The sequence below is a fragment of the Ursus americanus genome, chromosome 26, assembly GCF_024610735.1.
Source record: "Ursus americanus isolate L20-20 chromosome 26, mUrsAme1.1.p, whole genome shotgun sequence".
Lineage (NCBI taxonomy): Eukaryota > Metazoa > Chordata > Mammalia > Carnivora > Ursidae > Ursus > Ursus americanus.
The window spans coordinates 3,517,641-3,535,666 of NC_142152.1; the positions used below are offsets into that span (position 1 = coordinate 3,517,641).

Here is an 18,026-nt window from a genome sequence, read left to right on the forward strand (position 1 = left end):
AAGAATTCTCTTTTTACTTATCAAATGAGGACAATCTGAAAATTTGATAACACTCTTAGTTGGTGAGGCTGGGGGGAAATAATCAAGCTTATAATTGCTGATAGGAATATAGATTGGTTACAGTCCCTATGGAAGGCAATTTGTCAAGAACTATCAGAATTAGAAATGCACGTGCTCTTTCATCTGCCTTAGGATTTGTCCTGCAGTTATACTAGTACTTGCTGTTTGAAGTGTGATCCATGGACCAGCAGCATCAGCATCACCAGGGAGATTATTAGAAATGCCAGATCTCGGGGCACCTGGGTGGTTCCGTTGGTTAAGCGTCTGCTTTCAGCTCAGATCATGATCCCAGGGTCCTGGGATCGAGCTCTTTGTCAGCTCCCCCACCATACTCTCTTGTACACATATGCATGTGCTTTCTCTCTTTCAAGTAAATACAATCCTTTTTTTTTTTTTTTTTTTAAGATTTTATTTATTTATGTGACAGAGAGAGAGACAGCCAGCGAGAGAGGGAACACAGCAGGGGGAGTGGGAGAGGAAGAAGCAGGCTCACAGCAGAGGAGCCCGATGTGGGACTCGATCCTGGTACGCCGGGATCACGCCCTGAGCCGAAGGCAGATGCTTTAACGACTGTGCTACCCAGGCGCCCCATGTGCTACCCAGGTGCCCCCAAATAAATACAATCTTTAAAAAAAGAAAAGGAAGGGAGGAAAGAGAGAGAGAGAGAGAAAGAAAAAAGAAAAGAAAAGAAAAGAGAAATGCCAAATCTCAGGCATCACTTCAGACCTGAATCAGAACCTGCATTTTAACAAGATTTTCAGGTGATTTGTGTGCACATTAAAGTTTAGGGAGTACTGCTGCTAGCACATGTGGGAATGATACATATAAAAGATATCCTACATTGTAGGATAGTTGATATTAGCAAAAGATTGGAACCCTAAATTTCCATTAGTAGAAGAACAGGTAATGTTATGTACAAGGGTACACTAGTATACTATGTACATTTTTTAAAAGGTGAAACACATTATTTATGTGATAAGGCATGTGTATCAGAATATATAAAGAACTCGGGGCGCCTGGGTGGCTCAGTCGTTAAGCATCTGCCTTCGGCTCAGGGCGTGGTCCCGGCGTTCTGGGATCGAGCCCCACATCAGGCTCCTCCCCTGGGAGTCTGCTTCTTCCGCTCCCACTCCCCCTGCTTGTGTTCCCTCTCTCGCTGGCTGTCTCTCTGTCAAATAAATAAATAAAATCTTTAAAAAAAAAAAAAAGTATATAAAGAACTCTTATAACTCAAAAAAAGATAAAATTAAAAAATAGGCAAAGTATTTGAGTAGACATTTCTCAAAAGAAAACACAGATGGCCTATAATGCATGAAAAGATATTCATTAGTTATTAAGGAAATGCAAATCAAAACCACAGAGATACCACTTCATACCCACTAGGATGGTTATTAACCAAAAGATGGACAATAACTAGTGCTCGTGAGCTGGTGGAGAAATTGGAACCCTAAACAGAGCTAGGTGGGGATATAAACTGGTACAGTTTGGCATTTCCTCAAACGGTTAAACATAGAGTTAGCATATGACTTCTCTGTTCAACTCTTAGGGATATAAATAAAAGAATTAAAAACATGTCATTTGAGTCCATACAAAACACCTGCCTTTAATTGTGAATATGAATAATTACTAATCTGTAGAAGCTATCACTCCTACCTCCATTTGAAACGCACTTCAGTCTAGCAAAAACTGTCCTTAGTGTTTCCTCTGAAGATTTTATTTCATGTCACTACTGGTTAGTATATAACTGAGTTCACTGATTTTGTGCGCTATAATCTAGTTTGCTCTCTACAAACATCACCCTTCCTTCCTTTTCTCTTTAGTTTTTAAAAGCTCGTAAGGGTTACTTAACATGCTTGAAAACAGATTCTTTTTTTGAGTTTTGTTTGTTTAAAAAGCATTTGTTACAGTACTGATTATATGTTCCATCCTACATAAAGGTAAATAAGGCCAGCGGCCTGGAAGAGTTGGCTGGTACAATCATTATCTACTCCTGAGTAAGTGCTCTACACAAGTTGTGAACCAAGTCTCCTCCACGCAGCCCAGAACACAAAGCAAAACTCATTGCCTGGGGGAAGCTTAGTCTGGACATTGGCCCCAATTTTCTCTAATCTGATAGTTTTTCAACTCTTCCTTTAATAAGAGAACAAGTTTTATTATTTATTTGAAAAGGAATTGAAGTAATTTTGTCTTCTTAGTAAACCGTAGTTTATTTTTTCCATTTTCTCCTCCAAATGGTTTAGCCACACAGTTTCCAGGAAGTTCATTCATTGTAGGCAAAACCCACCAAATTAGCAGTCAAATGAGTTTGTTTTTCCTCCTCTTCCATGAAAGGGGTATTTAATGGAGAACAGGTCTTTCTACTTCAAATCTTTAAAGCTAATAGGATAAGAAATGTGAATTAGTACTCTGCTTTGATGTAAATGTGGCTTTAAAAAACTATTAATAAAATCCTAATTTTTCTTTGTGATAATTGCTTACTGTAACTAAGTCAATAAAGTATTTGAGCTATAAAATGTTTTTAAACAAGACAGTATAAGTCTTTTAATAGAAAAAATAAATGTTAAGGCAATTAAAATTACTCCCAATGTTCCTTCTGATTTTGTTAATATACATATGTATATTACATATGTATATGTATATACATACATACGTATATATATAATTAGACTTGTTCCTTTTTGAATGCACTTTTTCATTTTGCATGACTAATAAACCACTGCCTTTTGTGAATGACAGAATTTCTACAAGAGGTTTTTTCAAGTATTCACACTGCTACCTCATATTGTGTGGTGACAACCACTGATTTATATGAAATCATAAAAGGGGAAGAAGAAGAAATGAGATTATATGTTCAAAAATACTGGAACTCTAAAAACATGTTTGTATTTTTATTGTATGGTCACAAAAAGAGGAAGGTGTATTCAAATCTTACAAGAAAGGGGAGACCTATGTGGTTCGAAAAAGATTCCTGAGTATTGCCACTTATTGAATTTTTAACTACTCTAATGGGCATTTGATAATATTAGAAGACATTTATGAAAAAAAAATTTACACCTGAGGATCTGATTTCTACTTAGTATTTCCCTTTAGGAAAGTCATGACTAAAAGGCTGTACTATAAATTAAATGGGTGGTTATTAATAAGCATTGAACATTGTACTGAATTTTTTAATTTTTTATTATGTTAGTCACCATACAGTACATCATTAGTTTTTTGATGTAGTGTTCCATGATTCATTGTTTGCGTATAACACCCAGTGTTTCATGCAATACGTGCCCTCCTTAATACCCATCACTGGGCTAGCCCATTCCCCTGCTCCCCTTCCCTCTGAAACCCTAAGTTTCTTTCCCAGAGTCCATGGTCTCTCGTGGTTCATTCCCCCTTCTTTTTACCCCCCTTCATTCTTCCCTTCCTTCTCCTACCTATCTCCCTGCTATTCCTTATGTTCCACAAATGAGCGAAACCATATGATAATTGTCTTTTTCTGCTTGACTTATTTCACTTAGCATAATCTCCTCCAGTCCCGTCCATGTTGCTGCAAATGTTGGGTAATCGTTCTTTCTGATGGCTGAGTAGTATTCCATTTTATATATGGACCACATCTTCTTTATCCATTCATCTGTTGAAGGGCATCTCAGCTCCTTGCACAGTTTAGCTATTGTAGACAATGCTGCTATGAACATTGGGGTGCATATGGCCCTTCTCTACATCTGTATCTTTGGGGTAAATACCCAGTAGTGCAATTGCTGGGTCGTAGGGTAGCTCAATTTTTAACTTTTTGAGGGACCTCCACACTGTTTTCCAAAGTGGCTGTACCAACTTGCATTCCCACCAACAGTGTAAGAGGGTTCCCCTTTCTCCACATCCTCTCCAACATTTGTTGTTTCCTGCCTTGTCAATTTTTGCCATTCTAACTGGCTGTACTGTATTTTTAAATGACTAGAGAAATCAGAGAAGTTGCCCAAGGTACTTACAGTGTGTAAGCATGGTTTTCCAGTGGTTTTCTTATAAATAATTTGGAGTACATAAGTTAAAAGGGTATTCTATGTGCATGTATCATTCTGTGATGAATGCTTTTTAATTAATAAATTGCATTAGTATTCATACCGATGGGCATCTTTAAATACCTTACATATTCTAATCAGAAAAGGTTTAGACAAAGTTCTTGCCCACTGAGCTATTTATTACCACATAAGGCAACCATTGATTTAGCAGAGCCAGGTATATAGTATAACCAGGTATATGTTGGATTTTCTGCTTCACTTCTACCAATATCTAGTAATAGACACTTATCTGTATTGGACATATCACCATCTTTTTCTCTTGACACTTTTTACCAGCAGTACCAGTATTCCCAAACTGATAAATAAAAGTGAAATGCTTCATCAGCATTTCATCTTGGGTGATCTGTTGTAGAACATGGATTCCTTGACAACTATTTATGGCACAGCTGCCATATTTTAAAAGTAGACAGTTTGCTAAGGAAAAACTGATGTGAGGAGGGATTGTTGAAATTCTTGAAATGCATGGGGAGGGATAGTTTTTATACCTAATCAGGTGTGAAGTTAAAAAAAAAGAATAATTTGTTGTATATTATTAAGCCAGCTATTGGAATATTACTATTCCAAGTTATTGAATTTTGGAAATCTTATATTTTAACAGTTTTTATGATTTGGAGGGGAAGTTTTTGTGGTGAGATTTTTTTTTTTTTTTTTTACTGACAGGTGCATTCCTTGCAAAGGTTCTCGGTTTCCTCCCACCCTTCCACGCCCTGCGGTAGCTATATTATCCTTTAAGCTTCCTTATTGTCAGATTGCAACAGAGAAAGGACAAATGGAGGTATGTAGAAATCTTACCTTGACACTCTGAATTCGATAATATAATAACTATGATGTAGACATTTAAAAAATGTCTCTGATGACCAGTGTTGAATACTCATTACTTTATAATTAAATAAATAGTGGTAGCAGCAGGGGAGGATGACTGCTTATGGTCACCAGGGTACCCGATTGCCGTCACTGGAATTTTGCCTGTGAGGTAAGTGGGTATGAACATCAGGGTAAGGCTCTCACTCTGAGTTGAGTGAGTGCCTGAGAGGGTGGGCTTCCATAAATATTGTGTCTTAGGCCAGGCTTGCCTCACTGTAGTCCTAGCCCTGTGCCATCAAAAGTCATTTGAAATCTTACATTTAGTTACTCTAAACAGGAAGTAAACCAGCCTCTTAAAAAATAGTTTACCAAGTTCTCTGAGCATTACCTATGATAGCTAAGAAACTGTTTCAAATGCTATATTTCCTTTTTTTAAGGACAGAAGATGAAGTTAAGCTTTGATATCATATTAAAATTTGAATTACAAAATAAACTATAGAAAGAATATTTCAAGAATTATTTTATTCAAAATCTGTTATCTTAAGATAAATATTTAACACTTGCCTGGTATTAAGCTGCTAGTTTTCTCTAAGCAGCTTTTTCCACTTTTCTAGGAACAATTTTGGCGTTCCGTCATGTTTCACAATCACCTTGAGTATTTAGCTAAAAATGGTTATGAGTATGAAGAAAGCAGTAAAAATCAAGCAATAAAAGAACAACAGGAGCTTTTAATGAAAATGCTTGCGGTAAGTAAAATAAATATGCTATTTTCTATAGATTGGATTTCTTAAAAGTATATGAATAGAACCAAGTTCCAGAACCTCAGTATCTTTTTTTTTTAATTTTTAAAAATTTTAATTCTAGTATGATTTACAGTGTTTCAAGTGTACAATACAGCGATTAAACAATTCTCTGCCTTACTCCGTTCTGTTTCCCAGTTGATGTTGCAGTTAAAATATTTTAAAAAATAAGTAAAATATTTAAGATATTACCTTGTAACTAAGATCATAGGCAGATGTGTGTACTTTTAACCTCCTTCACCTATTTCACCCATCTCTCTACTGACATCTCGTGTGGTAACATCAGTTCTCTATAGTTAAGAGTCTCTGTTTTTTGTCTCTTTTTCCTTTGTTTGTTTTGTTTCTTAAATTATACATATGAGTGAAATCATATGGTATTTGTCTTTCTCTGACTGATTTCACTTAGCATAATACACTCTAGATCCATAATGTTGTTGCAAAAGGCGGTATTCACTGTTGTCACCACTATGCAACACTGCCTTGAGTTTAGTATTAAAGAAATTTAATTAGCTTACTGTAGACTAAGTTTTGTTCCTTTTATAAAATGTCATTTGTGATCTAGGAACTAGTAACGTTTTTACTTTCCACAGCACATGTAAGAAAATCTGTTTGGTTTATTTACCATGTAGCGTTAGAGGAGCTTTTCCTCTGGAACAGTGTTTCTCAGCAGGGTGTCAGCTTGAGGACTGGTCAGTTCTTGGGTTACCATTCCTGTCCTGTCTGGCAAATGCTGGAAGTTTAGCCTGGTTACTGTGAGAACCATACTACTTTTCATTTCCAAATGCCCCCTAAGACAGAGTACTACCCTGATTAAGAAGTATTATTTATAGATTAGTGATAGAAAACTTGAAAAGGACATGCAGGCAACTGTCTAAAGCTCCTGTGCTGACGCACTGGTTGTGGGATGTCTTAAGTAACGAAATAATCCTTCTACTCTCTGAGTTAGAAAACCCTTAGTAGTCTTCCTTACATTGTACTTGAGTTGCCTCACTTTGAGTTGTCAAGATTCATACCAAAAGAAAACTAGTCAAGTGTTTTCTAAGGTGTTAAATGAATGCTCTTTGTTTTGTATTGTTACGTATAAAAAACAGAGCAAGAAAAAGGAAGTTGTTAATTTGGAAGTTATATAACTATTTCTGGTAGTTGGAGATCACAGACAATCACACTTAAAAATGAATGGATAAATCTGCTTCCCCCCACCCAAACTCACTTAGTGGCATTTGTGTACCAATTCTGGGCAAAGTAATAACAAATAAATCATTTATAATCTATTCCTTCATTGAACTTGCTGCCCTATTCGGCAAGGGTGGGGTGAGGGTATGTGGGCAGTGAAATAAGTTTAAGAAAACCACATTTGAATTTTAAAGGAATATCTTACTTCCCTTGCAATTAATAACTTGAAACCATAAGCCTTATTTCGTTGAATCTAAGCTACTATTGATTGTAAAATTCACCTTTATTTAAGCCTAAAAAATTGCTGCAAATTAAACTCTGACCCACCATCAATTGTGAGATGCTTCCAACTTTCAGAGATGTTAAAATATATAAAAATATGCATCTTAGAATCAACAAGATACATTATCTAGAAAGCTGTTTTCTCAGTTTTACTACTAGTATCATTCTCTTATATTTAGAAAGTTTCTCTTGGGTGTTATATGCAACTAATGAATCGTTCAACACTACATCAAAAACTAATGATAAACTATATGCTGGCTAATTGGTCATAATAATAATAATAATTTTAAAAATTAAAAAAAATAGGGGCTCCTGGGTGGCTCAGTCATTAAGTGTCTGCCTTCAGCTCAGGGCCTGATCCCAGGGTCCTGGGATCGAGCCCCACATTGTGCTCCCTGCTCTGCTGGGAGCTTGCTTCTTCCTCTCCGACTCCCCCTGCTTGTGTTCCCTCTCTCGCTGGCTGTCTCTCTCTCTGTCAAATAAATAAATAAAATCTTTAAAAAAAAATTAAAAAAATAAAAATAAGTTTCTCTTGACGTGATTTTATTTTTTTTCCATTTTGGGTTAGCTTTCTTGTAAACTGGATCGGGAATTCCGTTGTGTGGAACTAGCTGATTTAATGACTCAGAATGCTGTGAGTTTAGCCATTAAATACGCTTCTCGTTCCCGGAGATTAATATTGGCCCAAAGACTTAGTGAACTGGCTGTAGAGAAGGCAGCTGAATTGGCAGCACCCCAGATGGAAGAAGAGGAGGAGGAAGATTTCAGAAAAGATCTGAATGCTGGGTAAGAAATATTCAGTTGCTTGAATTTTTCTTTACTGTTCTGAATATTAAATTGGTCTTTGCATAGCTCTTTATTGAATAATATATTGTCTTTTAGTTACAATAATACTGCTACAGAGTGGAGCCAGCCGAGGCTCAGAAACCAAGTTGAAGAAGATGCAGAAGACACTGGAGAAGCTGATGATAAAGAAGAAAAACCAGAATTACATAAGCATGGCAAGATACTTTTTTTTTTTTAAGATTTATTCATTTATTTGAGAGAGAGCGCATGCACGCATGTGAGTGTGGGGAGGGGCAGAGGGGGAGAGAGAGGGAGAGAAGCAGACTGCCCGCTGAGCGAGGAGCCAGATGGGTCTTGATCTCACAACCCAGATTATGGGTCTTGATCTCACAACCAAAATTATGACCCGAGCTGAAATCAAGAGTTGGATGCTTAACCAATGGAGCCACCCAAGCACCCCATAAGATATATTTTTAAGGCAATTTAAAGATGAGAAATGTCATATTCTGTGGCTTTCCCCATTTTACTTAGCTGAAGAAAATTGAATACCTGTGCTTTGTCAGGACATCTTTGCTGATTGTTGATTATAGAGAGTAACTTTATCTCCCCATTTGCATTGTATTGTTTTATCTTAATTATTTTATAGGACAGAATCCATTTTCCAAAAGTGCAAATTCCTCTGATGTGCCAGCCATTAAGTCAGGTAAGAAATATTTGTGATTTTGTAATATCAAGAAAGTTGTGCAAGTAGTCTTTAAAGTGATATATCTATTCAAATACACCCCTTACCCCCACCCCCACCTCCATCCCTCTGCCCTTGGTTTGTTTTTATCGGACATATTATTTATGAAACTGCTAATTTTACAAATATGTATTAAGTGCCTGTTATGTGTCAGGTGTTTGACTAGGTGGGAGATACAGAGGTCAAGCAGACATGCTTGGTTGATTCCTGCATAAATCTTACATAGTACCAGCTGACTTTTTAAACCATGTATATATATTCCTTTGATTTTAAAAAATTACCTGTAAACACATGTACAGGGTATTATAAGAGCATATAACAGTGCGCTGTAATCTAGTCAGTGGTAAGGGATTGGTTGGGATCCCAGGGGAGGCCTCATGGAATGTTTAAAGCAGAGACCTGCAGGATGAGTAAGAGTCAGCTAGGCTAAGGTGGGTGAAAGCAGAAGCAAGGAAAAGGTATATGACTTAAGGAACAGCATTTGTAAGGACTGTAAGAGTGGTGCGAAGAGCACAGAGGCAGAGAAGAATGCTGAGCAGAGCTCGGTGGGCAGGAGCTAAATCATGCAGATCCATGTAGGCCATAGTAAGGATTTGGATCTTTATTCTGAGGTCGCTGGGAGGCTGTTGTAGGTTTCAGGCAGAGGTATAGCGTGCACACTGGCAGAGGAGAAATGTACATCGGGTGGTGGTGACTAATGGGAGAAAGAAGGAGAAGAATTGGTGAAGTGTTTCTGAAGAAAATGTAGAGAGGATGGAAGTTCAGGGTGTGAAGAATGACTCAAGTTTCCTGGCTTGAATATTTGAACAAATGAAGATACCATTTACTGAATTAGAAAACACTAGGGAAGCTCAGGTTTAGATAGGATGATGAACTCCTGTTGAATATTTGGGTTGGGAACTCAGGAAAGTAGTCTGGGAGGGAGATAAAAAGTGAAAGTTGTTGGCATAACCAGAGCAATTTAAATCATGGGCATGGCGAGTGAGCCCTGGAGGAGGCTACAGAGTGAGAAGAAAGTGAGCGTAGGGGCCAGAGAATCCCTAACATTTAAACATTAGGCAGAGGAGGAAGCATCAAAAGAGAATGAGATAAGAGAGGAAGGAGATAGGAATCTATCTCAGAAGTCAAAGGGAAGTCAAAGTCTCAAGAAGAAAGGAACACTCAGCTATATAGAAAACTGTTGAGGGGGTCAAATAAGATGATGACTGAAAACTACCCACCAGATTTGGCCACATGGAGTTTATTGGGTCCTTAGCAAGACCAGATTCTGTAGTGTAGTGGGGCTGGAAGCCATATTATTTTGGATGTTGGAATGTATGAACAGTGAGGAACTGGAAATAGCTATGTAGACAGCTCTCGAATTTGGCTGTATAGGGAAGGGAATTAAAAATGGTGGCTGGAGGGAATGTGGGTTTGAGAGGGTTTGTTTCTGTTTGTTCAAGTTGGGAAACTTGAGTAGCCAATAAAGAGGGAAAAGATGGTGTACATCCAAAGATGGTGTAGCCATTGATAGGATAAGTTTCTTGACAAAGCGGGAAGGGATGGGATTTAGAGCACAAGTAGAGGAATTATTAACCTTAGCTAAAACAAGGCACCATTCTTCCATGGTAATAGGAGAAAAGGATAGATCTATACATATTGGGTTGGTATATTTCATAGTGACAAGCCGGGGTAGTTCCCATTTAATAGCTTTTATTTTGGCTTGGAAATAGGTAGGAGGTCATATATAGTTGTTAAGAGTTTTTAAGTTGCAAAGTACATTTGTTTTTGTATAATACAGATTAAAATATTCCATCTGTTATTGCAGAAGTCTTCTATGTTTTACCACTATTAAGTGAGGGTTTCTTTCTTATGAAAGGTGCAGTTACCTCTAGCAACCAAGGACGAGTAAACCCCTTCAAGGTAAACTCTTTCCAGTGATATTTAAAATGTATTTCAATACATTTCTATGCAGAAATATTTCCAAACCACCAGATGACACTCCCCAGACTTGGAGGCATTAAAGACTAAGCAGATCTTTATGAAAACAAATGAAAGCAGCACTAGTTCACACTTGGGCTAAGAGTTGTATGTTCTCCTTACCTTCTAAATACCGATGGTTTTGAAAGATATTCCCTCTTTTCCTTGGGGATATAGTATATTTAATATGTGTATCAGTCTTAATTTGTATTGTACAAAATGTATTCAATTCCAAATGTGAGACCACAATATAGACCTAACAGATATTTTAAGGAACAGTGGATCTCTTGGGATTTTTTTTTCTTCTTTAAACATAAAATGCTAATAGTAGTTTGCTCATTAGGTATCAGCCAATTCCAAAGAGCCAGCGACTTCAGTGAATTCAGCACGTTCAAGTAATATTTTAGACAATATGAATAAATCATCCAAGAAATCTGCACTTAATCGAGCTACAAATAATGAAAAGTCCCCAGTTATAAAGCCTCTAGTTCCAAAGCCAAAGTCTAAGCAGGTACTGTTTCAACTACCCACATCAGCAATAAGCGGCACATGATCTGTTTGTTTTGTTCACTCTTTCAGCTATGGGACAGGAGGCTCCAGTTGTTTATTATTGTCGAGTGAGGGCAGTGGTTCTCAAATCTGATTTTGCTTCAGAATCACATTTTGAAATACACAAACACACACACACAGAAAAACTCAGGGCCCAGGGACTCAAGCATCTATCTGGTTTTTAAAAAAATTTCCCAGATGATTCTTATGCATATCTTTGTTTAATGCGGATGCTGTAGTACCTGGCCCCAGTCTTGTTCTGTATTCTGATTTTGTCCTCTAGTTTCATCCTAGATTTGGTATTTCACCCCAGGTTTTTGTCATTAGTACAGTAATCTTTTATCTTTTCCATTTCATATAATAAAATTCAGCATTTAGAAAATGTGGAATTTGTAGTTTTTTGGGGTTTTGTGTCTATAGTCATGTTGATGTTCAGCTGAGAACCTCAGGACTTCTTATGTTGGTGTAAGAATTCTAAATATATTTTGCACATGTAGTGTGTAAAATCGTACTGTCTGTTGCAGTATTCATTATGTTTGTTTTTACAGGCATCTGCAGCATCCTATTTCCAGAAAAGAACTTCCCAAACTGATAAGACTGAGGACGTGAAGGAAGAACATCCTAAAAATTCATCATCTGAAACACCAGCTATGTGTCCTCAAAACACTGAAAACCAAAGGTCAGTGCATAGACAAATTTATTATTTTTAAGATGTAATATCCTGATAAAAGGCATACAGAAACAGCAATACAAAATTATTCAACTTTCTTGTTCATAATTACAAATAACACATTGGCACTGGTAGTGGGCATTCTGATCACATAACTTTAAGGAAAGGAAGCCATAAATATTGATTAATGTGTATTTATATTACTTACTAAGGTATGCCCTGATAAATTATATGTGTTTTACATTGTACATATTTTATAATTCTTTTTTTGTTTATCTTAAAATAGATGTAGTTACATGGGAGAAACAGTGAAAAGTGTGATAAAGAGTAAATATCTTTCCTGTCCATCCACTTTCCCTCTTTACAGTCACTACAACAGATTTCTTACATAACCCTCCAGAATTATATTTATATTCTTATATTCACTTATGTTCACTTATATTTATCTGTTTTTTATCTTTACAGAAGAGGTAGCATACACATTATTCTGTACCTTGCTTTTTTTCACTTAGCAGCTTTTGTAGACCATCTTATAGTACTATATAAAGAATTTCTTTAATCTTTTCACATCCACCTAATGGATATGCCATCATTTATTCAGTTCTCTACTGGTGGACAGAGGGTGATTGCTGGTCTTTTACTAGTACAAATAGTACTGCAGTGAATAACGTTATATGAATGTCATTTCTCACATATGCATATAGCTATAAGATGGATTCCTGTATGGTTCAAGTTAATGTGCATTTGTAATTCCAATATATATTGGAATGATGTTGTATCATTTTCTATACCTCCTGCAATATGAGAGTTCCTGTTTGCCTGTATCCTATTTGTCTGCCAATGCAATATGTTACCACATTTCTTGAGCTCTCTCTCTCTTTTTTTTTAAAGATTTTATGTATTTAATTGAGAGAGCTCAGGCACGAGCAGGGGGAGGGGCAGAGGGAGAGGGAGAAGCAGGGAGCTCGACATAGGGCTCAGTCCCAAGACCCCTGAGATCATGACCTGACCCAAAGGCAAACGCTTAACTGACTGAGCCACCCAGGTGCCCCTAAAGGTTTTATTTTTAAGTAATCTCTGTACCCAACGTAGGGCTCAAACTCATGACCCCAAGATCAAGCGTTGCATGCTCTACCATCTGAGCCAGCCAGACGCCCCTCATGTTGACCAATTTAATTTGAGGGGTAGCTATGGTTTTTATTTTTCCCATTTTGTCCCACATTCAAATTAGATATTAAATAGTGAAGATTTTATTTAAGAAGATTCCATTTTTTTAATTATCAACTGGCTATACGGAAAACTTACTTATATGAAATCTCATTAAAGAATTATCACTGCTTATCCAAATATTTTGTCACAAGTGTTGATATACTAAATCAGAAGAGAAATGTTCAATTTTGTTTTTCTCTTGAACACCAGCTGTTTAGGGGCAGGGAGATTGCATGCTATTAGCTAGACTTGTCCCAAGTTTGATTAAAATGAGTATTTATTAATTTCTAGAAATTTAAGAACCTTTGTTTAGTGTTGCTATTTGTTTTGATTTCTTCTATTATTTTTCTGAAAGTAGAATTATAATAAGATTACTTGAAATTTGTGTATTTCCAGAAATCGGGGCAAGTAGTTCTAGCCATACTAGTAGTATTTTTTTAATAGCTTGTTTTTCTAAAAATTAAAAAGTTTGGGCAAAATCCCACAATTGCTCCTAAAGGTAATTCTTCCCTTCTAATCTTTTTTTAGTAAAATTAAGATGTTATATTTAATGAGATTTGTATTAGAGATGCAATGTTATATCCTGTGCTTTTGTTTCCACTTAAAATTTTATCATAAACATTTTTCCCTGGTATTTTTGCCTCTGATTTTTGCTGTGTCCTTAAATTTGTTATTCAGGATCCATTTGGTTACAGAGTAGTGAGGGGCAGTAGTGTAGCTGGTGTGTTAAGCATGGGAACACTGGAGTCAAACTGCCAAATTGTTAAATCCCAGGTCTGATTTCTGCTATCTGTGTAATCTGGAATAAATTATTTCACACTTCTGAGCCTCAATTTCCTCATCTATGAAACAGAGATAGTAATTGTACCTACCTCATAGGATGAAATGAGGTAATACATGGCGTCTAGAACAATGCCTAGCAGATAGTAAGTGCTCAGTAAATATTAAACCTTTGTGACTTAAAGACAATTTGTGTCAGAAGTAAAGTCTAATAAAATTGACAAGTGTGCTGTGTTTATGCTTTACATAATAATTACCCAAGAAGGGACCCACACTCCCAGGTCAGCTATGAGAGCAAGGATGAAAGGATGGATAAGGGTCTTGAGAGAAATAAAAATTTCAAATAGCTGGTTTGGGAAATGGAAAAAGAACCCACCAAGGATACTTGGAAAAATTTTACTGGCCCATAGGGTCTGAGTGGAATTGGAGACCTTGAGGTGTCAGTATTCTAAAAAGAGCTGAAAGTGTGGACTTCATGGTTGCTCCACTTGGAAAATACAAATGTAAGTAAATCTTTGAATTGACCTTACATGGGATTTTTCAGTTCATTATTCCCGTGGTCTCCAGGCAGTTTTAAGTAATATGTAGTATGAACATTAACAAGTGTAATTAATTGTATCTCTCTTACTTTATATAGGTATGCAAAGACTAATGGTTAATTACTAACCTGAAAAATCATAAGGCACTTTGAACTGGATCTTAAGTATAAAATTTTTTCACATATTACTATTTTAGGCCAAAGACTGGGTTCCAGATGTGGCTGGAAGAAAACAGAAGTAGTATTTTGTCTGACAATCCTGACTTTTCAGATGAAGCAGACATCATAAAAGAAGGAATGATTCGATTTAGAGTACTGTCAGCTGAAGAAAGGAAGGTAAGGATAATTTTGCTGAGATTGAGATCTTAGTAAATTACTAGGTTTTAAAAATTCTTACAGAAAATGCCTTTTTTTGTTTTTTGAAATTGCAGATATTCTGGTAAACTCTTGGTAGAGAGGAAATTAACTAACTGAAATGTCAGCTTTGACCATATGGATGTGTATTAGTTAGTGCTGATGGTTAAATTTTGGGTAGATATACTGTTTATGTCTGTATAGAAGTTCCTACATAATATAAGCTGGGAGGATACCCCAAGAAAAAGTACATTACTTCTAAATCAAAAGCAAACTAAATTTATAAGTAAAAATGAAATTAATTCACATGTTTGGACTTTAGGATTCTTGTAATTTAAGCAGAATTTTTTTAAATGCTATAATATACTTCCACATTGAATACAAAGTGAGGGTACTGGGCTGCCTGGCTGGCTCAGTCAGTACAGCATGTGACTCTTGATCTCGGGGTTGTGAGTTTAAGCCCCACCGTGGGTGTAGAGCTTACTCTAAAAAAACAAAAACAAAACCCAAAATGAGAATACTGCTTTTGGGAGGAAAAGATGGTGTTCTGTTATATCCTTTCACTCAGAAATTAGGACAGGTGGCTGGTACCTATTGCTCCTCATGTAATTTCTGCCGTGTGAGGGAGGTCTAGGAACAGCTTTCTGGTGCAAGGAGAAGGAATGTGTGGCATATCAGTTAAGCCTCAGATTTCACTTCCTAGGGATGACAGTATGCAGCATGGGCACCTGGTGAAATAGATACTTGCCTTGATAAACTGGGTGTTAAGAGTAAAGATATTATAAAATGAGGAAGCTAGAAACTGGTTTAACCACCTCTAGCCTCATTAGAATTTCACTGGCAACTTCGTGCTTCTCATTTTTTATAAGAATTTATAAGAGCATAAAAATGCTGAAGAATTAGATAAAATGGCATCTGAATGGTCTTGTGCAGCAGAAGAGGAAGAGGCTTCGTAAAAGTTGCGACTGTGTTTTTGAATACTTAAAAATGTAATCAGTATTGTTAAGGTAAAACTTAAACATTTTCTTAAATCCAGTCTGTTAATGTGAGAAATTCTGCAGCTCCAAAGGGTTCCTTTTCTACAGTAAAGAAATGGGAAAGTAAACAAAGGAAGAAGGAGGAACCATTACATGTTAAAACAGATTGAAGAGACAGATGGAGGGGCACCTGGGTGGCTCAGTCGGTTAAGCATCCAACTCTTGATCTCTGCTCAGGTCTTGATCTCAGAGTTGTGAGTTCAGGCCCCACATTGGGCTCCATGCTTGGTATGGAGCCTACTTAAAAAAATCAATCAATCAATCAATCAATAAGAGACAGATGGAAATGATTGAACTTTGTAAGATTCTTGCTTAGTGAATAGAAGCCAGTCCTAAAAGAATATCTGAAACGTCATTCCTGAAATGACAAAGTGAGAGGGATGAAGAACAGAGTATGGATTACCAGAAATTGGGGCCTGGGTGAGAAGTGTAGTTTTTGGGGCAACATGAGGGATCCTTGTAGTGATGGAACTGTTTTTTATCTTGAACGTGGAATTTACATTGGAATTAAATATAAAAACACACATGGGAGGGGCGCCTGGGTGGCGCAGTCCTTAAGCGTCTGCCTTCGGCTCAGGGCGTGATCCCGGCGTTATGGGATCGAGCCCCACATCAGGCTCCTCCGCTATGAGCCTGCTTCTTCCTCTCCTACTCCCCCTGCTTGTGTTCCCTCTCTCGCTGGCTGTCTCTGTCAAATAAATAAAATCTTAAAAAACAAAACAAAACAAAAAACACACATGGGAGTAGAGAAAAAAATGGAAGGATTGTATTGATGTTAGTACCCTGGTTGTGATATTCCATTAGTTTTGCAAGATGCTACAATTGGGGGAACTGGGAAACTGGTACATGAGATCCTTCTGTATTATTTCCCACAACTGCATGTGAATAATCTTAAAAAGTTTCATTTTTTAAAAAGTACCTGTAGTTATAGTATTTTGCACTTAATATGGTTAAATACAGCAGAGTTTAGGTTGAACTATTAGAGGTACAGTGTAAATTTTTTAACATGCTCTGCAATTAAGTAATAAGAGATTTGTTAACAATGAGAACGCCTAATGATTAGCTTAACAATTCAAGTGCTAATTATGCCGTTTTTTTTTTAAATACTGCTTTTTATATACAGGATTGTTACCTGGAAAAGTAAGGCAATCATTTCCTTCCTGTTTCTTTGTTATTGCCTAAAAATCTTTTCTCCTCCCATATTTTTACAAAGGCATGGACTTCCAAGGCCAAAGGAGGGACTACAAGTGATGGAACTGAAGCAAAGAAGCGAAAACATGGGATCGATGAAAGTCATGAAACTGAAAATGAGAAAGAAAAAGCAAAGGAGAATCTGAATTTGCCTAAAAAGCAAAAACCTTTAGATCTTTCTACCAATCAGAAACTGTCAGCTTTTGCATTTAAGCAGGAATAGAGTTAAAGAAAGTAGGTAATGGATTTTTTACTCATCATCGATGAAACTGGACTTAAAAAAACCTTTAGAAAACTCATTATATATTTTTAGGGGCGCCTGGGTGGCACAGCGGTTAAGCGTCTGCCTTCGGCTCAGGGCGTGATCCCGACGTTATGGGATCGAGCCCCACATCGGGCTCCTCCGCTATGAGCCTGCTTCTTCCTCTCCCACTCCCCCTGCTTGTGTCCCCTCTCTCGCTGGCTGTCTCTATGTCTGTCGAATAAATAAATAAAATCTTTAAAAAAAAAAAAAGAAAAGAAAAAAAAAAGAAAACTCATTATATATTTTTAAAAGAGTTTAGGGACAACTGTTTGTCTTTATAAGATAATGTAGTAATTATATTGGTGTAGGTAACAGGGCATGTGTAAAAACCATCACTCTGCAGTTGCTCTGTCCCCAAATGGAAGTATATTCAGAAACATTGTGATTAGTCACTGACTTGAAGCCACTGGCATGTCCCAGTGGGAGCCAGTTTGATTTTGCTTCTTACCTTCAAAATCATCAAAGCCAAGGTCTCCAAAACTCTGAGCACTGAAGTACCTTCAAGCGGTTTCCTCATTTGGTTTATGTCATGTACTGAGAAGAACTACAGAAGTTTGCCATCATAGACTCTTCTGCGTTTGTTACCTTAGACTTTACTGGACTAGGTTTTTAATATGGACCTCAAACATGTAATAATTTTGTAGATGAGATTTTTTCTTTTGTTTGTTTCACTAATTTCTTCATATATGACTTTCAATTATCTTTGTATTGCCTGGTTTTTAAA

General features: G+C 36.8%; 1 protein-coding gene and 1 long non-coding RNA gene across 5 annotated transcripts in view; one reads left to right on the plus strand and one right to left on the minus strand.

Annotated features, from left to right (window-relative positions):
- Positions 1-17,533, plus strand: part of WDHD1 (WD repeat and HMG-box DNA binding protein 1) — a 57,491-nt gene extending 39,958 nt beyond the window's left edge. For 2 of the 3 annotated variants that reach the window (XM_045810591.2, XM_045810590.2), the window contains 10 exons: positions 4,785-4,899; positions 5,543-5,674; positions 7,752-7,969; positions 8,066-8,184; positions 8,616-8,672; positions 10,570-10,613; positions 11,014-11,181; positions 11,768-11,898; positions 14,614-14,752; positions 17,021-17,533. In XM_045810591.2, coding sequence (XP_045666547.2) covers positions 4,785-4,899; positions 5,543-5,674; positions 7,752-7,969; positions 8,066-8,184; positions 8,616-8,672; positions 10,570-10,613; positions 11,014-11,181; positions 11,768-11,898; positions 14,614-14,752; positions 17,021-17,221 — 1,324 coding nt within the window. In that variant the 3' untranslated portion in view covers positions 17,222-17,533. The remainder of the gene's footprint in view (positions 1-4,784; positions 4,900-5,542; positions 5,675-7,751; positions 7,970-8,065; positions 8,185-8,615; positions 8,673-10,569; positions 10,614-11,013; positions 11,182-11,767; positions 11,899-14,613; positions 14,753-17,020) is intronic. The other variant, XM_045810592.2, reaches the window with a different exon arrangement.
- LOC148107670 (uncharacterized) overlaps positions 1-18,026 on the minus strand; it is a 64,264-nt gene that overhangs the window by 32,822 nt on the left and 13,416 nt on the right. Inside the window, exon 3 of one of the 2 annotated variants that reach the window (XR_015721755.1) lies at positions 1,288-2,436. The exons of the other annotated variant lie outside the window; for it this stretch is intronic. This is a non-coding gene — a long non-coding RNA (uncharacterized LOC148107670). Of the gene's footprint in view, positions 1-1,287; positions 2,437-18,026 lie in introns of those variants that run through there. 2 annotated transcript variants of the gene reach the window in all.